The sequence below is a fragment of the Vigna unguiculata genome, chromosome 2 (genome assembly GCF_004118075.2).
Source record: "Vigna unguiculata cultivar IT97K-499-35 chromosome 2, ASM411807v1, whole genome shotgun sequence".
Lineage (NCBI taxonomy): Eukaryota > Viridiplantae > Streptophyta > Magnoliopsida > Fabales > Fabaceae > Vigna > Vigna unguiculata.
In genome coordinates, this window is record NC_040280.1 from 16210230 (window position 1) to 16236320 (window position 26091).

Below are 26091 nucleotides of genomic sequence, written 5' to 3' on the forward strand. Positions count from 1 at the left end.
AAAGTAATCACATCATTTTAAAACAAAACTGAAGCCAGCCTCCACCTAGAACATGCCTTTGCCACATAGAACAAATAGACAAAAAAAACTCAATTGCTTCATTAATATACTCTATCCAAACACATCATACAAATTATGTTCACATATAAGGAATTACTATTCCGGACGACGGATTCACGATACTTTATATTGTTCACTTCAAACAATTTGCAAGCAAGTGAGCAGTAGTACTTTATATTGTTCACTTAAACCATGAATCATAGTTTCAACATCGAGTCCAACATAATGTTACTGTACTTTCCGTATAAACATTGTTGATTATTATCTCTGTAAAAATTCCAAGTGACTGGCATTAGAAATGTGATATCTAACTATTTTGATGCCAAGCTAAACAGATAGTATCATGGCCAAGTTTTTAATAAAACAACAACGCGGCAATTAAAGAAGCACAACACTGCTAAACAATTCTATTGGTTGAGAAAATAATCATGCCGCTACCTCGACAGTCAACATACGGCTCTAATATTTGATCCCTTTGACACCAGGGACGAATTTACACTGTATTTGCTAGAGAATTGGCGTTTCACGCCAGAGGAATAACATAAGATTGCTGGTTTAGAAATAGTCACTAAAACTAGCTAACTGCATTTACAACATAAGTCCATTCAAATATTCTCAAAAGTTCAGCATAAATTACAGCAGTCAGCAGCAAAATGTACAAAATGTACAGTGCTTCAGCAAGAAGCAGTATAAAGCACCATTGTTTATTTCAGACGAGCAGAATTTCGAGTCACTCTTCTCAAACCCGAAATAGCTGCTGAAGATTGTGATGCACCAGGTCCTCCTGTTTCTGCATCATCTGTTTGGCGTCCTCTTCTTCTTTTCCGTCCCAATACATTACCATTCTGGATTTCTTTGTTTTCGTTCAGCTCATCCTGATTACTGCATCCAACTCCATCATCAACAACAACCCTGTTAGCACTTTGCCTCTTTCGATCAGATCTAGTCACCCGTTGACTTTGTCTAGGTTCACTGTCATCTCCCGTCTGCAAGGCCTCCTCCTTCGGTACTGTATATGGCCAGGAAGTGCCACAACTTGGGCAAACTTTGGCAACCTAATCACGAGTTAGTTATAGCAAGATGATCAAAAGCTTTTCACCTTTCTAGTGTAAAAATGAAATAAGACTAATAATACCAATCAATACCTTTCCCTGCAAGAAAAGTTGCTTCAGGCAATACTGATGAATTCGCACAGTACAATTTTCATTTTGGCACACCTCTGCCTGTCAGACATTGCCGAATGAATTATCAGACTCAAGCAAAGCAGCAATGTGTTGTAAGTATATTTGGTACTATCAGCATATTTCAATTTCCATTTCTGTTCCTTCTAAAAGAAACAAAACAAGTGACTTTATTGTTTTCGGTTGTCACTGCCTCCACAAACCAGGTAAATAGACAGTAGGAATTCCTCATAATATTTAGAGAAATTTTAATATATGAACAAGGATTCTTGGTGTGCATAGAATTTAAGAGAAACCACCCAATTTGTTAAAGATCTTCTAATCAGATCAATAAGTAACCTTTTTTCAAAAATCTACTACAAATTTATGTACGATAAACAAAACAGAACATTTAAATCCCAATAAAAAAGGTAAGGAAAGCCTGACAACGTTTCGAATTAATCACAACTATTGATGGGAAAAGAATAACAAAAAAGAGCTGTAACAATGCAACAAGAACAACCTTTATTCCAGCTTCATTGCAAACATGACAGGATGGAACATCATTATTTCGAAACCAACTGCGAAGATCAAGAAATGACTTCAGACCAAGTTTAATAACACCCTCTGTTGTCAAATTAAGCCACTGGTCCTGCACAAGTTCATTCAGGGTTTTCTCCTTTTGAGACAAACTAAAATTTTTCAAAGTAGATGGAACATTTGACAGGCTTCCTTGAGATTGTGGATCTGTCATAATTGTAACCTGAACATATACCATGAAAATTGTACATTTTATTTTAAATTTGCAATAGATAGAAGAATAAAAACATTTGCATTTTGAGATCCGTAACAACTGTCCCAAAAAATATCCTAAAGCATCCCCATCACAATGGAAGGGGCAAATCTTTGTGCAGAGTATCTTGTTCTCCATGAGTACATGATTTGGTACCAAAATATAATCACCCTGCAATCCAAAATGTGTATCTTGTTCTCTAAATGTGCATATAAATAGAAACAGATTTTTTTTTGTGGTGGTGGTGGACTGCAAATCAAATAAATAGTAATACACTGGAGTAATACAACTATTACTTTCATTGCACATTAACCAAAAGCCAGAAACAAAAATAGACTTGGAAAGTTTAACCACAATAAAATATTATCATGTTTAGAATTTATTGCAAATTTCTAAAAATGGAGGTAAAACAAGAGCTAGGGTTGGTGGGAAGTGGTAGTGTAGTTAGAACTGATGACAAGCACATCAAAATATGGACATGTTTAGGTTAGATGGTATAACTTATAACAGAATCAGTCATACTTTGACACTGAAGTATAACTATATATATATATATATATATATATATATATATATATATATATATATATATATATATATATAATTTATTAGGATGGAAGACTTACATCTAACAGAATCAACTTGGTCTTATGCCATGGAGACTACATATCTCTATAATAGGCTTTGATAGAAATTTAAAATGTTAACCATATGGCCTTCAATGATTCAAAAGAAAACCTACGATATGGAACCAACACCACAAGTCTTGAGGAAAGCTCCAGCCCATAATAGAGTTTGTATTGTGTGAATTTGAACTATTAAAGACATGTAAGCAAATTAATGAAGTTGAGCAGAAGATTCTCTTATAAGAGTAGGCTTGCACCGTTTTATTTGGCTTCAGAACACCGAACAAGAAGTAGTTCCTCAAAGCATGCATGTTTCAAATGTCATAGTCCTTATTGATGTGAATTTTGAGCAAATTCTAAGCTTATGCACTAAATAGAGTATTTATAATCAAATTGTCTGATAAGATGTCAAGCCACCCACAAAGAACCAAAATTTGGAAAGTCTATTCTAGGAATTATAGGAATTAATTTTAATAATTACTGCAGTTTAATAGCTCTTATATTAAGACTTAGTTAAAATAAAAATTGAAGGTTTAATGTCTGTGGGGACAATTATGTATTTTTGTTTGTATTTATGAGGTAGTGTTTTGGGATAGTATAATCATGTGTTTAATAGTTTTTCTAGACAAATATTTCTCTACTGATTGCTCCCAATTAAAATTCCTATGTTGCTCTAAGTTACTTACGTACCTATGCATGTGTTTTAGGATCACTTTGAGATGAACACCCATAAAAACAAGTAGGGTAGATAATCTGAAAGGTTTCTTGATGCTATAAACCTGATCACAAGCCACACACACAAAAACAACGCACAGAACACGAGCAAAAACCTCGTAGTATTCCTCTTTGAAAACTGAACACGTCCAGGGAAGACAAATCCCTTCTCATAGGATCAGTTATTGAATCCTGTTTACACCAATTCTTCCAAAAATAAAAGCTAACCCCAACCAAACAGCACCCTCTCTTATTTATAGTCTTCCTAACAGAAGACTCACCCTTCAACCACCTACTAACAACCTGCCCTCCTAACTAACTAACTGCCTATTTTATTTCTCCTAACATACACTTTTAATGTCCTAACATAATCTCTATGGAGATTCTGAAAAAATTGTGGAAATTTTGCATGTTTGCATAACTCTTACAAGTAGTTTACTATGATCCTTGAGTTTCAATCCTTTACCATTTTCAATCCTCTTACAATCGTTTAACAACGTTTGGCTAGCAGCCAGGCTGAAACAACATTAATTTTCTTACAATTGGAAATATGCAGCCGGGTGAAAAAGTTTATAACCTGGCCATCCAAACTAAGATTGAGAGCATGGATGCTGAAGATAACACCTTTTGCAGAGGCATCCTGTACAATTGCTTCAATCTGTTGTTAGCAAAAGAAAGACACAAGATTAGTTGCTTCAGATGTCAAATACCAGGCACGAAAAAATAGTTCCCATTTCAAAGAAACCACACTATGCATCCAATGACACAAACACAATGCCCAAGAGGTACTAAATACTACACATTACATAAATGAACACAGACAGAAAAACACAATCAGGTTGAGCAAAACTTACAATGGCCTTGTAAAAGGCAATTTGCGGAACACTATACTTCGTCCCTAACTTGGAATGTTCGTCAGCAACGGTATTGACCACACCATAATAAACTTGGCCATCATATTGATTTATGCAGGCACGCAACTCAAAATTAGCACAACTAAGCGCCTTGTTGATTTTCAGAATGAAACCATCGAACAGTTGCCGCTCAGTACCTAATAAAAACAACCTCACCCATGTCAAGGTCGATATAATACCCATCAAGGACACATGAAACACAAACTCCAAGTACTAATTTAAAAGAAAAGAGTCTGCTACCAGCATTTATAATCAAACCAAGACAAATTTCACCCTCAGTACTCATGATGCCGCAATTCTACTCTACAACCAATCATAATTCAAAACCTAAATTAAGTGTAAACTAACATTTTATAACAGTAAAAAAAAAACACAAACTTTCACCAAAAGTGAATAAAGCAGCATTTGGGTTGAGAAAACATTTAGAAACCTGGGTTTCTCTTGGTGAGCTGTTCAAACATGGCGTGCATGTCCTTCTCGCAGAGTGGGCCCCGCGAAAACAGAGATTGAATCACGACGTGGTGTCTCCAGCTTAAGGCGCTCGACATGGTTCTTTCACAAACCCTAATGCAGATTCTGGGACTGGGAAAGTGTGCTGAAGACCACGGTCAGGGTTTCTGAAGAAGGAAAATTGGAAGGTAAAATAAGCGATTGCTACTTTATTCCCTAGCATTTATATCAGAATATCAATTCATCGGTAAGCTGTGGATTATGTTCCAGAAAACAACAATTATAACCAAATATGTAGATTTAGTATAACCACGATTTATTCTCACATCTAAGTTTTTCACATTCTAGATGAGGAACAATGCACTGAAGAACATAAAGTGATCACAGCATTTTCAAAACAAAACTGAGGCCAGCCTCCACCTAGAACATGCCTTTCCCACGTAGAACAACAAATAGACAAAGAAACTCAATTGCTTCACTAATATACTCTATCCAAACACACCATAAAAATATGTTCACATCTAGGGAATTACTATTCCGGACGACGGATTCACGATGCTTTATATTGTTCACTTCAAACAATTTGCAAGCAAGTGAGTAGTAGTACTTTATATTGTTCACTTAAACCATGAATCTTAGTTTCAACATCGAGTCCAACATAATGTTACTGTACTTTCCGTATAAACATTGATGATTATTATCTCTGTAAAAATTCCAAGTGACTGGCATTAGAAATGTGATATCTAACTATTTTGATGCCAAGCTAAACAGATAGTATCATGGCCAAGTTTTTAATAAAACAACAACGCGGCAATTTAAGAAGCACAACACTGCTAAACAATTCTATTGGTTGAGAAAATAATCATGCCGCTACCTCGACAGTCAATATACGGCTCTAATATTTGATCCCTTTGACACCAGGGACGAATTTACTATTAGTTTAGTAAAAGGAGAAAGAGAAGACGAAGGGAATACGTACGCACGAGGGAACAACGAAAGAGGGAAAGAGAAGAAGGGAACAGTGACGCCGCTGAACCAGACACCCGACGGAGCTGCCACGCGAGGCGACCGGAACTGCGACGTGGACGAGCGGAGCTACGGCGTCGAAGGTGATGAAGCTCAAACTCGAGATCACGAAATAGGTCTGCGTTCGATTAGGGTTTTCGATTTGGGATTTGGGCTTCGATCTCTGCTTACAATTGGATTTTCGATTTGGGTTGTTGGGGTTTTAGTTTGGCCTTAAAATCCGAATGCCAACGACATGTTTTTCTGTCATTTCATCCTGTTCTTCGAACTTGGTGACTCGTTCTCAAACTCGCGAGTCTGGTACGAGTCAGCTTGTTAACTCCGAGTTTACTTTGAGTTTGAAGAATAACGAGTTTATATGCGATTTAACTCGTCAACAGTGTCATTACTCGCAGACTCGTATGGGTTTACGAGTCAACACGCGAGTTCGATAATTTTGTTTCAGGTACCTGCACAATTAGTGCAGTTTCCAGGGCTTTGTCCTTTTCCTAAAATTAAGGCTACAAAAAGTTGTTGGTGGTGGTTTAATAAAAAGCTTATATATTTAATACAAAAAAACTCCTTGAAAAAAGTTTTTTCTGCACATACAATCTAATGCAACTATCTATATGACAGATGATATTATACTAGAAAAAATGGTTTCTTAAACTTTTATAAATTTTAATGAAAAAAAAAAATCATACCTGCATTATATATTTGAGATAATTAATGAAAAATATTAACAGAAAAAATTAAAAATGAATTTAACTTGATAAACTAACTGATTCATACTAATCGAATCATTCATTGTGATTTCAAATATCATCTTCATGTGACTATAGAAGCAAGATGTGAGAAGAACATATAATTATGGTTCATGCAAATAATAATATTAAATATATGAGAAGGAGAATGATAATTGAGAAAGAAGAGGGAGAGGGAGATTAAAGGAAATTAAACCTGATTAGCTGCGAAAGATTGATTGTGTGTTCCTTTTCTTCCCCAATAAATTAAATTAAATTTGAAACCAATAAACTATAGAGTTATTTTTCTTTTGTATTTGGCAGGAGATGTACGACAATCTAAGCCGAATAATTGAAGAGGTGACGCACAAAACAACTCCATTCCAACTTGATGGAGAATTTGTTGTTTTCTCAAATACAAAACAAAGAAACCATACAAGCATAGTTAATGTAATAGAAATATCATGATTCTTAATGGGTCGAGACTACGTAGAAATTAAACACAAATGTTTTAAAATAAAATAATATCTTGATAATTATTGTTATAAGAAACTGAAAGCATTAGTAAAGATATTTCCACAAACTATTTTAGCTACCTACCTTAATTTCTATAAATATATTCTTCAGTATTTATTTCTTGCCATAAATATATTCACATTACGGTTTCTTTCTTTCCTTTACAATACCCATTTTACTTCTTTAGTATTTATTTTTTGCCAAATTTATAGCCAGTCAAATTATAAGATAAAAAAGTAAGTATTCCATTATACGATCACGTTACTTCGTTTGTTTGAAAAAGCAAGGCAGATGAGGCAATAAGAGAGGCTGAGAGATTCCAGGAGATGATCAAGACAAAAGTTGCACAGACGGAAGAGGAGTATGCATAAAGGCTTGGCAAGCTTTTCTTGCATGAGGCAGAAGAAAGGAGGAAGAAGAAATTTGAGTAACTCAATGTGTTGCAAAATCCACGCTATGATTACCTCAACATGAAAAGAAGAATGCAGGATGAGATTCATGGTTTGTTGAAGAGAATGGAAGCAACAAAGCAACAATGGGTCTAATTCATGTAATTTGTTCTTGTTCTTGTTCTTGTTTAGTATTTTTTTCTCTATTTTTAAACAGTCAAGCTCACAATTTCTAAACAATTTCTCCTTCTCTGTGACTATATATCCTAACTTTATCTTTCAATAAACAACTTTCCGAATAACCTATGAAAGAAACGCAATCTCATCTCCTCATTCCACCATATCCATTCCACTAGAAAAGACACATCGCCACACTTCAACATTAATGTTCAATATGCAAATATAACATTGGAGCTGATTCAGCACAGTAGTGAAGGTCACTTATGGTTTGGACTTGGCAAATATGACTCACTCTTCTCTGCAAACATCACTCCCTCTTCTCTACCACCCTGACTCTTCTGTTATGGTTTTACCACTGTTATAACTATTTATAATACTCAAAACAAATTAGGAATCCAAAGCAAAATTAGGATAAATAGAATTTGAATGTCAACACAGGATGAATGCACTAATCGAACCGGAATAGGCTCAACAGCTTGTCAATCAGGCATCCGAATAACTATTTCTAATATAAAACCTACAGCAAAATAGAATCCAAACGAAATGGGGAAGAAATCTAACCTTTGAAGCAAATAAAAATTTGATGCTCTAACAATAGCTAGTGCAGTAGCAACAGTGCGACGGTGCAGCGCTGCGGCGGTTCGGCAATGCAATGGCACAACGGAACAGTGGTGCGGTGGTACAAAGGAACAGCGGTGCATCTAAGGTGCACTGGTGAATATCGATGAGAGTAAAGTAAACATCGATGGTGCGCTTAGGGTTAACAACAAAAGGAGAGCGCCAGAGATAAGAATAGAAAGAGGGAAAAGAATTTAAAAGAATGAAAAAGGAAATAATAAAATTTATTAAAATTGTTTGTCTACGGAGGTTTTGAAACAAACCTAGAGAATTTACCCGTGGTTTTCAAAAGAAACCTTTGGAATTTAACGAAAATTACAAGAACTCTAATTAATTAAATCCATTGCTTGTATTAACCTCTGCTAAATAACATCAAATACAAAAAATTTTAATGTTCGATCAAATATAATCTCATTAAAAACAATTATTTTTATAACGTGGTAAGCAAAATATAATAATTAAATGATAAGAAATTTGTATAATTTTGCTATAAAGTAATAGCCTTTTAAGTTCTAACTTTACTTTTGTTGTTGGAAATATTCTACACTCTCTCAATCTATTTTTTAGCAATTATTTAATACATGTTTCTAATTTTTCTTTGCATTAGAATTATTCAACTGGGTATTTAATTTTATCTTTTCCGGTTTCAATGTAATCTTCATTTTTGTTAAAAGAGTTAATATAGTTTCTTCAGTGATAAAATTAGTTAGAGATTAACAACGTGACAATATAAATGATACTTAATATTGCAATGCAAATGACATAACTACATTCAATATTTATAATTGTTACCCTCTAAACAGTGTCGGTATTAATTTAATTGAAGGATTACATTAGTTATTTTCTTTTTCTTTTTTCATAAAATTAAAGACTATATTAAGATGATAAAAAAGTGAAGGATTGCATTGAATAATTTCGATAGAAATTGGGATAAAAAAAATTAAACAAAGAAGAAACTATTTTTGAAGGAACTAAAATAATACTTTAATGTATTGATAAATCCAATACTCATTATCTCTATTACATATTTAGTTAAACATTAACCAAACATTCTTCGGTAGATCTTCTAATTAGTAGAAATAAAGTGTATCATCTAATTAGGCCATCACCTACCGTTCCACATAGAAGATTTTTCATGCACATAAAGATGTTTTGATTCCTCATTAATATGTAGGTATTCAAAATAAATTTACAATATTACAAAAATGTCATTCATAGGAATATAAACGTCAAAATACATATATCAAAAGACTTTTACGATTAAGATAATGTCACCTCTATTGTACTTCTGTGCCTCAGCAACACCTATATTATTGTCCGCTTGATAGGAATAAGAATAAAATATATATAAGATACAATAATATAATATATTTAAAATATATTTAAGTATGAGTGAAAAGATTTTGGATTCGAAATCAATGAAGGATCCATGGAAGCACATAGTATGAGATGTTATTGTTTTCTTTCTGATAGGTATTCTAAAACGTAAGAGTGTTCTACGTTGTTACTATATTTAAAACTGACTAATGGGTATCAACTTTATAACCTCTCAGCAGAGACTAGGGACCTCTCAAAATGTATTTGATTATTCAAGCTCATCACAGACAATTTACTAAACAATCCAACCCATCACGGATCGTTCATCAGAAATCCAAAACTATATATTACCCATACAATAATTAATTATGTGCAATATAATTAACATTAACAAATAACTTAATTTATTGATTAATGTTAATCCATAATAATAACAACATAGAGAATAATAATTTTACATAATAAAATTATATAAAATATAACATTCTCCCACTTGGATAACATTAATAAATTAATTAATTATATCAATTGCAACATAAGTACAAATACCAATTAAGAAATATAAACATGAATCACAAAGATAATATCTGATGGGGATACTTACCATATGCTTAGATTTCTTAAATAATGGATAATATATAGAATAAAAACAAACATAATAAATATGTGATCCAAAAATAGTTCATAAATTCTCTATGTAGAAAGAGAAAGAGATGTAACGAAACTGACGTCATTGACAAATTTACATCTCATGAAAACCATAATAATATAAAGTGTAAATCTCAGACTCCCACTAACCCAATACATCAAAAGACTTAACCACACCCATATGACTTACATGATTTTGAAAAACTCCATCAGATAAGGCTTTAGTTAATGGGTCTGCTAACATATTTTCTATAGTAGTATGCTCAATCCGAGTTTGATAATCCAAAACTTTCTCTCTAACAAACAGAAATTTTATATCAAAATGCTTTGAGCGAGTAGGACTTCTGTTGTTTTGAGATAAATGGACGGCAGTAGTGTTGTCACAATATATCACAAGTGGCCTAGAAATACTTTCAACAATTTGAAAGCCAGAAATCAAATTTTTAAGCCACACAACTTGACAAGTAGCTTCATAACAAGCAACATACTCTGCCTCTAGAGTGGAAGTAGCTGTAAGAGTTTATTTAACACTCTTCCAAGAAATGGCTCCTCCTGCCATCATAAAAATAAAGCCAGAAGTAGACTTTCGGTCGTCAGGACAACCAGCAAAATCAAAATCAGAATAACCAATGACCTGAAGTTGATCAAACTTCTTAAAGGTCAACATATGATCCTTAGTTCCCTGCAAATATCTGAAGACCTTTTTAACAAATTTCCAATGATCCAAACCTAGATCACTCAAGTATCTCCCTAAAGCATTAACAGCAAAAGCAATATCGGGATGAGTACAAACTTGAGCATACATTAAACTACCAACAGCGGAAGCATATGGGACTTTTTTCATTTCAACTTTGTCATTATCATTTTGAGGACACTGAGATTTGGAGAGTTTGTCACCTTTTGAACAGGTGCTGCACATGAGGAGCAAGAATGCATGTTAAACCTCTTGAGGACTTTATCAATATATCCTCTTTGAGACAATCCAAGAATGCCACATGACCTGTCACGAGAGATCTGAATGCCCAGAACAACAGAAGCATCACCAAAGTCCTTCATATCAAAGTGGCTATTTAGTATAAATTTTGTCTCAGTCAAAAGTTCAACACTGCTACTAGCAAGAAGAATATCATCAACATATAAGACAAGAATGATGAAATGGCTCCCATTTTTCTTCAAGTAAATGCATTGATCTGAGGCATTTTCCTTGAAGCCAAAAGAAGTGACCACCTGATCAAATTTCAAATACCATTGCCTAGAAGTTTGTCTTAGTCCATAAATAGACTTCTTCAACCTGCAAACCAAATGCCCATTACCTATTTTAGCAAAGCCATCAGGTTGAACCATATACACTTCTTCAAATAAATCTCCATTCAGAAAAGTTGTTTTGACATCCATTTGATGAAGCTCCAAATCAAAATGAGCTACTAAAGCCATAACAACACGAAAAGCATCCTTAGTAGAGACCAATGAGAAAGTCTCCTTATAATCAATGTCATCCGTCTGACTATAGCCTTTTGCTACAAGTCTAGCTTTATATCTCTCAACTTTTCCATCTGGACTACACTTAGTCTTGAAGACCCATTTACACCCAACTGGTTTACAACTTAGTGGCAAATCCACAAGATCTCAAACATCATTATAGGCCATAGAAGCTAACTCATCATGCATAGCATTTAACCAATCATCACCATGAGAACTAGAAATAGCCTCTTCAAAAGTAGTAGGATCATCAACATTATTTAGATCATATTCATGCTCTTGAAGATACACAAGATAGTCATCAAGTATAGAAGACCTACGTACTCTTTGAGATCTCCTCAAAGAAATTTCTTCAACAACATCATCATGAACTTGTTCATCTACTGCAGGTGATGTGGCATCCATAAGATCTGGAACAAATTCATTTTCATCACGGACAACTAGAATCACATTATCTGCAGGAAGATAAATGGATGGCACGGGAATAACAACACGGTCTTCTCTAAGAGTGATTGGTCGTGGTGCATTGCTCCCACTGTCCAAATCATCCTCAAAGAATATCGCACGGTCAGACTCAATAACCCGCATAGAGTGAGAAGGACAATAAAACCTGTTACCACGAGAACCCACACAATAACCAATAAAGAACCCATTGACAATCTTGAGATCAAGTTTTTTTTTATTGAGGATTATAAGGCCTCACCTCCGCCTTACAGCCCCACACATGGAAATGTCTCAAACTTGGCTTCTTCCCAAACATGAGTTCATAATGAGTCTTTGAAATAGACTTGCTAGGTACTTGATTAAGAATATACACGACAGTTCTTAAAACATCTCGCCAAAGGAAATCTAGTAAAAAGGAATGACTCAACATACATCTCACCATCTCTAAAAGAGTGTGATTCCTCCTTTCTGCAACTCCATTTTGCTGAGGAGTATCAGGCATAGTATATTGAGTTTCAATACCACATTCATCAAGAAATCTAGCGAAAAGTCCAGGATTTCTTTCAGTCTCATCATATCTGCCATAATACTCTCCACCTCTGTCAGACCTTACACATTTGATCTTCTTTCCTGTTTTCAACTCAATAGCAGCTTTGAAAGACTTAAAAGCATCCAAGGAACTTGATTTTTCCTGTAGGAGATCTATCCATCCAAATCGGGAATAATCGCCTATAAACATGATAAAATACCTATATATGCCCATGGAAGTGGGTGTGATAGGTCCACATATATTAGTATGAATAAGCTCCAACACATTATCACTCCTGTTTGCTCCTGTATTTCTTACTTTTGCGGTAAGCTTGCCCTTAATACAATCAACACAAGTATCAAAATCAGAAAAATCCAAATCATGCATAATACCCTATTTAATCAACCTCTCAATCTGAGGTCTAGAAATATGTCCCAAACGTCTATAACATAGAGCAATTTTCATCAACTCTACTATGCTTATGTCCAATAACAGAATTAACAAACATATCATTCAGATTCAGCATGTAAAGTCCATCATATAAAACTCTTGAGCCAAAATAATTGAATTGAAATAAACAACAAGTTTACCATTGCCAAATTCAAAAGTGTAGCCACATTTATCCAAAATTAAAATTGAAATCAAATTCCTTCTCATAGAAGGTACATAAACAACGTCTTTCAATAACAAAACATGTTCAGAAGGTAAATTTAAAGAAACTACTCCTATGTCTTCAACTGGTGCTCTAGCTCCATCTCCCATGATAATCTTGGACTCGACATCACTTGGTTTTCTCAGGCTTGTGAACCCCTGTAAAGAATTCACAACATGAATAGTGGTACCTGAGTCTAACCACCAAGATTTGGGAGGAACATCAATAACATTAGATTCAAAATAAGCTAGAGCATATAGGAGTATACCTTCCTTATCAGCAGTCTTCTTCTTAAGAATATAACAATCAGCTAGCTTGTGTCCAAATTTCTTACAATAGGCACAATTCCCCTTGAAGTACTTCTTCTTAGGCTCCAAAACCATTGATGCTTTCCTTGTGTTCCCCTTTTCAAGGCGAGATTTACCTTTGAATCCCTTTTTCACAGGTTTAGTGATAGAAGTAGTAGTTGTGAACTGCACACTATGAGACTTGGTCTTTTTAATCGATGCTTCCTCTTGAGAAATAATACCTATCATTTCATCAATTGTCCATTCCTCCTTCTGAGTGTTGTAAGAAGTCTTCAACACATCAAACTTGGAAGGAAAAGATTCTATAACCTGCCAAATCAAGTAACTATCACCAAGCTCTACCTTTAGAGATTTAAGTTTGTTATAATAGTGCACAAGATTCATCATATGCTCACGAACACCACTGACACCATTATATTTGGTCTTCTCAAGAAGTGATAGATATTGACCCTTTTGAGCTTTGTCAAAAGTCTTAAACTTCTCACCAACTGATTTCATAAAATCCTTAGCAATGTCAATATCCGGAATGCTCTGCTGCATAGACTTCTCCATGGTGTATCTCATCACCATCAAGTACACCCTGTTCGAGTGTTCCCATTTTTCACGAGAAGCTCTCTGGACACTAGTGGACTCAGGGTTAAGAGCGAAAGATTCTGCTTCTCTCAAGGAAAAGTCCATGTTGGTAATTGCTAGATACAAATCTAAATATTCTTTCCAGTCCTCAAAATTTGTGCCATTTAAAATTTTGACCGAAGTCAATGGCATAGACAAAGAAGCTGGTATCAAAATAACAAAGAAACATTTAACACACTTATTGTGTAAATAAACAAAATAAATGTTTTTGAATACACAGCAAGATATGCCTATAATATCAAATTATTTCTCATTCACTATGATCCCGCTTAAGGGTCCTGAATCATAATAAATAAAAAATATAATAAAATACAATGCACATCTCATATCAAAAGAAATCTAATACCGAAAAGGTACAAGACAAATAATTGACATAATAAAGTTCAAAAAATACATTGTATCAAGAAAAAAAATACATTAATAATAAAATACCGATAAGGTATGATTCATATTAATGTAATATCAAATTAATTAATAAAATAATTAAATTATATCATTCCCACAAAATTTCATATAATTGTACTCACGATAGGTGAGTTAACAATTATATAAAATTATATCATGGTTAACAAAAAATATAATAAATTATATAATGCATGAAATAATAATAATAACAATAATAATAATAATAATTGTTATTATTAATATAATTTTTATTTACTTATTTTATTATTATTATTATTATTGTTGTTGTTTTAAAAGATTAAAAAAATATGGTCCACACGTAGGCCATTAGGATGCAAAATACATGCCACCAAAATGTGACCATCATCCACCAACACACTACTGTTGCGCGAACCACCATTGTTGCGCACACCAAAAATTGAACGATGTTGCTGGATACCTCTACAACTCATAACCGTGAGCGAAAACGCGACCCATCACAAGAGAACAAAAAAAAAACAAGCCACTGTGACGTGAACAAGGACCACCAGCTCGAGCGAACGACCACTGTTCGCACTGCCACAAACCTCCGCGATGAAATGACCATCGTTTGCACTACGAACCTCCGTGACGGAAACGACCACTGTTCGCACTGTGAACCTCCGCGACGGAAACGACCACCGTTCGCACTGTGAACCTCCACGATGAAAATGACCATCGTTCGCACTACGAACCTCCGCGACAAAAACGACCATTGTTCGCACTGCGAACCTCCGCAACAAAAATGACACTGCAACCACTGGGAACCACTTGCGAAAGGGTCTTTAAGCGACGATATCTTGGGAAACCGTCAAGGCTGGGCACCTCCGCGATATCAGCACCGCAATCGCCGCACCGGTGACAGATATCGAATCAAACCGAGACACGTCGTAGCTCCGTCGCTGGTGACAAGTCGTTCGATTTCTAAGCAGCATGAAGAAGGGTTCGAAAAGGATTCTAATTAAGGTTAAGGTTTCTTTAATTTGGGTTTTCAACAATTTTAATCCCCTTTGCAAATTCATTAATTAGCAATAATTTTACCATGGAGTAGCACCCGAAACGTAAAATCAATTAAACCCTTTCATCAATTTTCTAATTGAAACGAGAAAGTTAATATCTCCATATACTTTCCAAAAGAATAATTATATTTTGTATCTTAGAGCTCTGATACCAATGGATAGGAATAAAATATATATAAGATACAATAATACAATATATTCGAAATATATTTAAGTATGAGTGAAAAGATTGTGTACTCAGAATTAATAAAGGATCCATGAAAGCACGTAGTATGAGATGCTACTGTTCTCTTTCTGATAGGTATTCTAAAACGTAAGAGTGTTTTACGTTGTTACTATATTTAAAACTGACTAATGGGTATCAGCTTTATAACCTCTCAGCAAAGACCAGGGACCTCTCAAAATGTATCTGATTTATAACACATAAAACACCAAAACATAGGGTAAGCTAACTTTAAAAGAAACACGCATATGACATAAAAATATATACATATCACAAAGCAAGTACACTCGTCCATGCACACGCGTCAATCATTAAACATGTATTTTCTTCATGCACACACGACCCACTTCTAGAAGATTAAGAATATTGAATTTGATATTAGAGGTTTTGCACCCGTCTTATAATATCCAATAGACTTTGTGAGTTATGCCTTGCTCGCATACCCACTCAATATCATGTGACAAGATAAATATCTACTACCTCTTATAGACATGGCCCATGTTTATATACATATATACCTCCTTTTCAAATGATAGGGAGCTCTTTCCTCTCTCACCACTCAACTATCTTCCTCTAAATCAAACTCGATAACTTCCAAATTCAACATTATCTCCTCTTTTAGCTTTTTCCATTACTATTTTGGTTGACAAACAACATAGTCATTTCTCTCCTTGGTGTCGCAATCGAAATCGCATGGGACTATAAATCAGAAAAGATAAGAATTTAAAAACAAAGTTTGGAGTCACCATCATAGTTTATTCTGAAAAAAACTATGGAAAACCGTAAAGATATTTGCAAGGCCAACAAAACCGAATTTCGAGTCTTAGAGTCGTTACATGTTACCACCCTACAACGTTCGCCCAAAGGTGGTACCCTTAATCAAATGTACGAAATTGATATGGTTTTCAAAATAATAATTTTTCCTAAAAAGAAAATAAGAAAAAGAAAGGAAAATTTTTTTGGGGCTTGGCCCTCGCTCCTAAATATCTCCATTCACAATGGAGAATCAATGTTACATAATTATTTTATAAAACTATTTGTGAAATCGGGCTAGCGGTAGTTGGGCTTTAGTGAAAAGGAGTGTTAGTAGGATCTGGCTAACATGAACGAGTTTCAATTTGATCTTTTTAAATTTTGAAACTTTTTATACATTTTTTTGTATTTTTCAATTATTTGAAAATGAATGCAAATGACTTAAACGGCGGGACAAACATAAAAAACTGGAAAAAAAACTATTTTTGATATTATTTGAAAATGAGTGTCACACGATATGGGCTACAAACCATCCACAATAAAGTGAAAGAGAAAACTATTTTTCAATTTTTTTAATTTTAGTATTGTTTGTTATTTTTAAAGAAAAAAAGATGTTTTATGCTTGTCTAACACATCAGCGTGCCCTTCACCGTGGGCAAACATTTTATGCTTATCTAACACATTGACTCGTCTACTATTTGGACTCATCTAATGCTTAAGACTTGCCCTTTGCATATTCTACACTTTTAGCTTATTCTAACACAGCATTTGGCTACTAATGATCAGGCATACATAAGTGAAAGTCCTGATCACATATTTTAACATTCACACAACATTGATCAATTATTCAATGTGTTAGATGTTCTCTCTTAATCATATAACACATCTTCAATTATAACTAGAGACTTAGTCATTTGGTAAAGTGTTTTGTTATCATCAAAATGACGAACCAAAAATAAAATTTGAAAAAATAGAGTTTGGAGTCACCACCATAGTTTATTCTAAAAAACTTGGGAAAAACCAAAAAATAAGACAAAGTCTGCAAAAAACCATATTTTGGGTCCGAGAGTCGATTACGCATGGGGAAGGTATTAACATTGTACAGTGTTCGTCCTAAGATGGTACCTTCAATTAAACATGCAAAAGGATGTGGTTTTCAAAATATTTAACTTTTTTCAAAAATAGTAATAAAAGAATGTACAAAAGAAACAAAAATCATTTTATTATTTTTTAGGTCCGACAAGGATTAATCCTCACTCCTACGTATCTCCATTCACAATGGAGTATTAGGGTTAAATAGTTCTTTAATGAAAAAAATAATTCAGAAAATTATATGAAAAATTATTTGATTTTTTTGATAATTTTGAAAAACTTTTTATTTAAATTTTTAGTATTTTGAATTATTTTAAAATTGGTGTCACGCGACGCGAGCGGTTGGACAAACACTAAAGAAATGGGAAAAAAATATTCTTTGATCATTTAAAAAAAATATAATAAAAATTGGAAAAAATAAATCAAGAGGAAGAGAAACTGGTAGTGACGTACCTTCAAAAATTTTCAATATCTCTTCTTCTATATCAATCTCACCATCTCATTTTGTACATTATAGCTACCTTTTCTCTTTTCTTTTCATGCCTCATTTTCTAAGATTTTTGTTTTTTTTCGAAAAGAGATAAAATGGGATGTGTCTGTGTGTGGTAATGAGAAAAAAGAGGAAGTGTAGAGAATGTTTTCTTTTTTTTTTTCCTATCCCTTTTTCATATGACAGAGTTCGTATTTATTCACACATTGCAATATCAATGCAATCACAACCTTAATTGTAATGAACAATATAAGGAAGAAATTGTTTATGATAGCAACACATTACGAGAATCAAATTACAATATCAATCATCATCAATAATATTGATTCTAATTATTAGAAGAGATATTGCTTCTAATTATTATAATTGTATCAATATTCTCTCTATCAGTAAAAATGGTAGAAAGTATGTTGAGTTGTTAGGCTCATGAAAAATAGTGTGATAATTAAAAATAAATTGGACTCTTCCTTCTTTTTTTCTTTTCTTATTTTCTTTCATATGCTTTTTTTTAACTTTTTTTTTGTTAAATTAAAGTTTGAAAATCTTTGAACAAAATTTTATTTCACCTTTTTTTTACTATTAACTAAAAACATTTTTTTTAATTTTTTTTTTGAAAATAAATTTATTCACCCAGACGAAATTGGGTATTGACAACTACCCATCTTTACTTAGATTTTACTAGATCGTTGTAAAAGATAAGTAAAGATAGAAACACTAATTTCGTTTAGGTTTCAAAAGAAGACAGATTTAAAGACAACTTTGCCATTTCCAAAGGAGATAGGGTCTTTATCTAAAAGAAAAGAACTAGGTGACCATCACCAAGTAAAGGGTCCCGATCTTACACACCAGTTTTTTATTTTTTGGAAAAAAAATAGACCAATCCTGAGCAAAGGGTCTATATCCAAAAGATTCGATGACCATTACCATGTAGAGGGTCGTGATCTAACAAAACATTTTGTTTTATTATTTTCTTTTATGACTTTTTTAAAAAATAAAATAGACCAATCCCGAGAAGAGGGTCTATATCGAAAGAAAAGAAATCAATGATCATTGCCTCGTAGAGGGCCTTGATGTAAAGAAATCGATGACCATTGCCTCACAAAGGGCCTCGATGTGACAAAAATCAATGACCATTTCTTCGTAAAGGGCCTTGATGTAACAAAGAAATCAATAACCATTGCGTCGCAGAGGGTCTTGATGTAAAGAAATCGATGATCATTGCCTTGTAGAGGGCCTCAATTTGACAATGAAATCAATGGTCATTGCTTCGCAGCGGGCCTTCATGTAAAAAAGAAATTGATGATCATTGCCTCGTAGTGGGTCTTGATGTAAACATAAGGGAATCAATGACCATTGCCTCGTAGAGGGTCTTGATTATAAAAGGAGAACCTGGATTTTGGTCTTGAAGTGTCGACAAACACCGCGTGAATGCCTAACATAGGTGAGAATTACAAAAAACAAATGTCATTGATGACTTTTTTTCAATCTTCTTTATTTTATTTTTTGTAAAATAATTTTCAATGATTTTTTGGAGTATGATGGATGACATGATGTGATGATGCAAGACATGTTATGATTTTCTTTTTGAACTTATATGATGATGTATACGTGAATGCGTGGATGTATAGGTGGAATTTGTTTTTTTTCCTTTATTTTAATTTTAGAGCAAGGAAAAGTAGGTTTAATTGCTAGAAAAAACTAGACTTGAGGCTAGAAAAAACTGGGTTTGGGGACTAGTGTGAAAACTAGGCTTGGGGACTAGTGTGGAAACTAGGCTTAGGGGCAGTATGGAAACTGGGCTTGGGGGCCAGTGTGGAAACTAGTCTTGGGGGCCAGTGTGAAACTGGGCTTGAGGGTCAGTGTGGAAGCTAAGCTTAGGGTCTATTGTTCATTCATATGAATGAAGAGGACCATAAATTTAAGAAACGTCATAGAAACAAATTTGTGTTTTTTTTTTAATTTTCTTCCTTCTAACATAAAAGGATTCAATAATTATTCATATGAGTGAAAAGGGTTTTGATTAGAAAGGTGGAAAATATTTTATTCAAAAAGATGAATGACTCATGTATGCATGACTTGGTATGACTTATGAAATACCTTATGTATGAATTTTTCTTTTTGCATTTTTTTGAAAACAAATTCGAATTGATCTCCATTTCATTGTTATTTCGGATTCACAGAATTATTCTACTTTGATTTTATTTTCTTACTTTTCCAAATTATTTCTTTGGTCTAATCAGTTTACTAACGAACCCTTTTTTTAATCATTTCTTTTGAAACACTATTTGAATGACATGCATGAAATCTGTAATGACTTGAAAAGGCTTGGATGAGATCATGAAGATTAAATAGGGAGTTGCCCCAATTTGAATTGGTCTCGGGACACAAAATGTGTTTAGGCTTTCCCCAACTATTGATGGTATGAAGGAAATGATGGGGACTTCAAAAATTAGCCCCTAGTGTGAGAGCCTAGGATGGTCTTAGGGTGCAAAAGCGTTTTTAGCTTTTCCAATTGAGGAAATTGATAAATGATAGAGTTTTCACAAGTTGCCCCTAATGTGATCACAGTCTTCAATGTAAATAAATGCTCCAATTCAGAATGAATGATAAGAACATATGAATTACAAACGAAGTGATTGCCCTAGTTTGGGTTTGGGATTCATAAAGATGAACTATTTTAAGGTTGGTCAAGGTTTAGGCTTAGAGCGGAGGATACTGCATGAGCAAAGATGAAATTTCAGGAAGAATGAATTGAAAGGGGACAACCCAAATTTAGCTTAATTGTCTTATTGCATGTGCTAATTTTGAAGCTTTGAAAATATGTCACCCAAAAATAAATTGTCCTAGTGTTTAAAAGCAAATATAAAAAAACACTTTTTCAATATTTTTTTATCATTTTTTAGAACAAACCTGTTAGCAAATCAAAATTTTCCTCTAAATTAAAATCTTCCAAACATAACAACCAATCTTTGATTTGTGTGGACTTTATTAAGCTTGTATCATGACCAAGGCTACTGGTATGGAAGTAAATGATAGTAAAGGCCCAAAAAAGTGAGGTGACCTTTTATTCTCATTTTCCAAACTTTTGCTTCTCTTTCTTTTCCTTTCTTGATATGACCATATGATTTTGTTTCTTTTTATTTTTTATTTTTGATATTTTTGTATTGGTGAACTACTAGTCAGATGAAACAAATGCAAATATTATATCAATCTTCAGTGGGTGACCCTTGTTTAGGGTAATTTAAAAGTTTTTTTTCAAGGCTTAAATTGGGTAGCAAAAGATTTTTTTTTTTGATAAAGAAACATGGCCACAAATCATTTCAAATCATGGTTGTTTTTCTCAACAAAACTTTAATTCATAGGAAAATAATTTGGTTTATGTGACAAGATGCCCATTGTTTTGTTCTCTTTTGTTCTCTCATTTTTTTGTCTTATTTTTGTCTTATTTTTGTCTAGACAGTCCTTTAGAGTTTTCAGTCTAGCTGATTTTTCTTTATTTTTTATTTTTTTTTGTTCAAAGAGTTTTTAGTCTAGCTAATTGTTTACTTAGACTTAAAATTTACTGCATAATGGTATGAATCTCATTCAAATTCAACTAATTATTATGAATAATGATTCTAAGCATGTGCTGCTACATTTGTTATGGTATCGTTAATTCTATTTTGTATGCATTGTGGCCTGCTTGATTTTTCTCAACACGTGGTTATTTATTGAAATAGTTTATGTTTGTGGTGATTACAAAATAAAATGAATTCTGAAACAGTAGATGATCAATGTATTAATGATAATTTGCATGACTCTTTGCCACCATCTGTAGAAGAGATTGAAAATGAGGGTAAGGATTTTGATAGAGAAAGTAAGAGATCTAGGGGAACTACTTATAAGGTTTGAGATCACTTTACAAAAATTGGTGTAAAAGATGGTAAAGAAAGGGTCAAATGCAAGGCATGTGGTGCAGAGTATGTTATTTGTGGTACAAAAATAGGGACCTCAACAATGTTGCGTCATTTGTCAAAGTGTGTGGTCCTAAAGAAATTAAAAGACAATGATGTGGGAAAAATGATAATTGATCATGATGGGAAATTAAGGTGTAGGGAAATTGACCAAAAAGTTGTAGATGACCTTATTTCAATGGCTATTATTCAACATGGGGTTCCATACAATTTTGTTGAATATAAATGGATTAAGGAATTACTTGTATATCTAAATCCAGAAGTAAGAGTTCCAAGTAGGAATATAGTTGTGTCTAATATTTCAAAGAAATTTCATGAACACAAAGAGAGGGTGAAACTTGCAATGTGTAAATCTCATAGCCGAATTTGTTTAACATCTGATTGTTGGACTTCTATAAATCAAGAAGGGTTTATTTGTTTGACTGCTCATTTTGTTGATACTAGTTGGAAGTTGAATAGTAAGATTATTGCCTTTTGTAAAATGGAACCTCCACATACTGGTCATGATTTGGCATAAAAAAATTTTGCTTTGTTGCTTGACTGGGGAATAGATAGGAAGGTTTTTTCTAGCACATTAAACAATGCTAGTGCCAATGAGGTGTTGCAAAAAATTGTGTGATCAATTGAAATTGCAAAATAGTTTAATATGTAATGGTAATTACTTTCATGTAAGGTGTAGTGCACATGTCTTGAATATTATTGTGCAAGAGGGATTAAGGGTGACTTCTTATGCTTTGCATAAGATTAGAGAGAGTATCAAGTATGCAAGAGGATTGGAGGCAAGAAAAATTGCATTTAAAGAATGTGTTATTCAAGTGAGGGGTATTGACACCAAAGTAGGATTGAGAATGGATGTTGCTACTAGATGGAATTCTACCTATCTTATGCTTGGAAGTGCAATTAGATATCGACGTGCCTTTGGATGCTTGGCTATCCGTGATAGAAATTATGTTCATTGTCCATCAAGTGATGAGTGGAAAAAGGCTGAAAAAATGTGTGAGTTCTTGAAGCCATTTTATGTAATGACTAATTTGATTTCAGGTTCTTCTTATCCAACTTCTAATCGTTACTTCATGCAAGTGGATTTATCGATTCAAGACTCTAATATTATAGTTGGATAAGTGACAAGAATGATTTGATGTTAGATAGTAATTTGATTTTTTGTGATCTTTGTTTGTATTTGAAGTTGAACATTATTTTGAATGTAATGAAGTTTATTTAGATTTCAATTAATTTGAACTATAATATAGTTTTTTTTTGGACTGCAGAAAAAAAAATGTATTTTTTTCAATTGAGTGAACTAGTAAACCAACCCGTTTAACCCACCAACCCGTGGTGGGTCGAGTCGGGTTCGAATTTTTTTGGCTCACTAATAAGTGAGACAGGTTGGATTGGCTCACTAGGGACCATGGTTGGAAACTTGATTTGTATAAAAGTTGAGACTTGGGAAGGAGAAAGAAACTTGAGACTACAAGATACTACAAATCTACTATCGAGTTTACTTTCTTGACAGCCAGAACCAGGTTTTTATTGTTTAATTCATTCGTTTTATATACTTATCTTTAGTAGTGTTTTATATATTATAATTTTTTATTTCATATAGAATATATAGATATGTCAACTAATTTTTTTGAATCAAGCTATTAAAAAATAAAAAAAGAAGAGAAGAATTAAGGATTAACATCGCAACAAAAAAAATCTATAAATAAATTTATAAAAATATATAAGAAAAAAATTAGAAAATACAAGCGGTTCGAGAATGTCTCAAGAAAGATTAAATGAATTAGTCTTATTATCTATTGAAAAATAAATGTTAAATTAAATTAATTATGACAATTTAATAAATAATTTTGCATGAAAAAAGTTAAAAAAAAATTTAATAAAAGGACTCATTTTATAAGTTTGTTTTAGGTCTCTCAAACTAATAAAATTCATTTTAATAGAATGTTAAATTAAATTAATTATGATAATTTAATAAATAATTGTGCATGAAAAAAGTTTAAAAAATAAATTTTAAATAAAAAGACTCGTTTTATAAGTTTGTTTTAGGTCTCTCAAACTCTTGGGTTGTCCATACTTATCGATAAACAACTTCTAGTACATACAATATTAATTATTTTATTTTAAAGTTGCATGGAACAATTTTTTGTCACTTGTTTCTCTTTTGAGTGAAATAGGAAAATTGGTTTGTTCTAATATGGCTATTATCTCATTTATTGGATGAAAGGCATCATTTAAGTTGTGGAATCATGAATCATTTGGGTTATTGAATCATGAAGTAATACATTTAAATATTTGTTAAAGTTCAAATTACTTTTTTGACTATTGCATAATAACATAATGTTTAAGATCTTTAAAGATCAAAGCTCCATTGTCCAAGAAATACATCCTACAAACCTTTCTTCTCCAACATAGATAGTAATTAGTTTAATTTTATTGAATAACTATTTTTTAGATTAAAGTAGATAATTTTTAGTGATTTTTTTTTTAAATTGAGTTCCTTATATAGTAAGTAAATGAACATTGGCGTTTTTTGTATTTTAAGTTTTTGTTATAAGGCAAAACCAACTGAATTTATCTAAATTAACAAATTTTAATTTATATTTTCTCCTTACATTAAATTTATGATGAATTCAAAATGACATAAATAACTTTATAGCAAAACACATAATTTCACACTTTGTTTGAATATTTATAAAGTTGTGTTTTTAATTTAATTGCATATTTGTATCATTCATCCGGTAGACTATTTAAAGTCCAGAGAGTATTTAATGTCATAACATAATTTTTAATTTAAGGAAAATCTGAACTGAGACATAACTAAATGATAAAATATACATTTAAACTATTCTCAAAATGTCATAAATTTATTAAGGTTCACACAAAAACCCAAATTTCCCAGCACCATCATATTCCGGTGGATCATATATTTGCTTGGATTGATTTCCAACTAACTCTGGTTTTAGTGCTCATAAATGCTGTAGAAAGAAAATATATATCTTCTAAACCTATACTACAGATGAGAGCGTAAGCGAAATTTAATAATCAAAACAACCTTTGATATGGATGAAATTAACACACTCTTTCATATCAAATTAAGCACGCCTCTTATATATTATAGGTTTAATTATTTTATTCTCTCCTTTAAAATTCTCAAATTGGTTTTGCTAAATTTTTTAAGTTTCAATTTAATTTCAATTTTTTAAAAATTAATATAACGTGATTTTTCTCGTTAAATTTCTTAAAACAAATTAAAAAATTTTCATCAAAATTAAAATTATTAATAATAATAATTTGGTTGATAAAAAATTATTAATTCGTTTCAAAAGATTTAATAAAAGAAAAAATTAAATTGTATCAATTTTTAAAAAATAGTGAAAAAAACTGGATGACTTATTAACACTCTTGGACAACGAAAAAAAGTAATTAAATCTATATTATTATATAATATAACCATCAATAACTTTAAGTTCATAAAACCATGACAACTTTCGTCAAGGTTTTGGGCTTTGACCTTTCTCCAAAAATTGGCAAGCATTTTAACAACAACGTGACCTGATTTGACGATTGTCAAAAGCTGCACGATCTGCACATAATGCTATCAAGATTCTCTTGTCAATAATACAATGATGAAGGTGCCACACGCCTCCCTCAATCCGTCAAAGTTTATCCCATGTCTGGTTTAATTTTCCAAAATTCTTAAGATACGAGCAAATCCCCAACCTTAAGCAGAACCTGTCTTCATGTGCCGTTGAGTGTTTCGATCACACTCCTGCAAAAGGAAACACACAATTTGACAATTTTGTAGATAGACATGCTGCTGGACCTTGATGATGTATGAACTTCCTTGTCGCTTTGTTAGAAGTACTGTTTGAAGCAACACCTGAAATCCGCTTGGTTATAAAAATCCACGTTAGTGACACAAGAATTAAAAGCCTCAGAATAGTTGTTTTCTTTGTT

At 32.8% G+C, this 26091-nt stretch overlaps 1 protein-coding gene across 4 annotated transcripts; it reads right to left on the reverse strand.

The window, feature by feature from the left end:
• Positions 1–438: 438 nt before the first annotated feature.
• LOC114173391 (non-structural maintenance of chromosomes element 1 homolog) lies at positions 439–8343 on the reverse strand. Of its 4 annotated transcripts, none has more exons than XM_028057755.1 (7): positions 8112–8343; positions 4698–4884; positions 4208–4404; positions 3931–4011; positions 1744–2184; positions 1206–1283; positions 439–1115 (listed from the first exon to the last, which is right to left on the reverse strand). In XM_028057755.1, the coding sequence occupies exons 2-7, from the start codon at positions 4813–4815 to the stop codon at positions 765–767; spliced, it is 1266 nt and encodes a 421-aa protein (XP_027913556.1). In that variant the 5' UTR covers positions 4816–4884; positions 8112–8343; the 3' UTR covers positions 439–764. The 4 variants fall into 4 exon arrangements, with proteins under 4 accessions (XP_027913556.1, XP_027913558.1, XP_027913555.1 ...); XM_028057757.1 differs by lacking the exon at positions 8112–8343 and adding an exon at positions 5697–5979 and having other exon boundaries at positions 1744–1983; XM_028057754.1 differs by lacking the exon at positions 8112–8343 and adding an exon at positions 5697–5979.
• Positions 8344–26091: the final 17748 nt, after the last annotated feature.

Coding starts and splice junctions, on each gene's coding strand:
- LOC114173391 (XM_028057755.1), bottom strand. CDS start 4,815: ATGTCGAGCGCCTTAAGCTGGAGACACCACGTCGTGATTCAATCTCTG. Junction 4,405..4,697: donor GCTCACCAAGAGAAACCCAG/GTTTCTAAATGT, acceptor TGTTTTTATTAG/GTACTGAGCGGCAACTGTTC. Junction 4,012..4,207: donor TTGCCTTTTACAAGGCCATT/GTAAGTTTTGCT, acceptor TGCTAACAACAG/ATTGAAGCAATTGTACAGGA.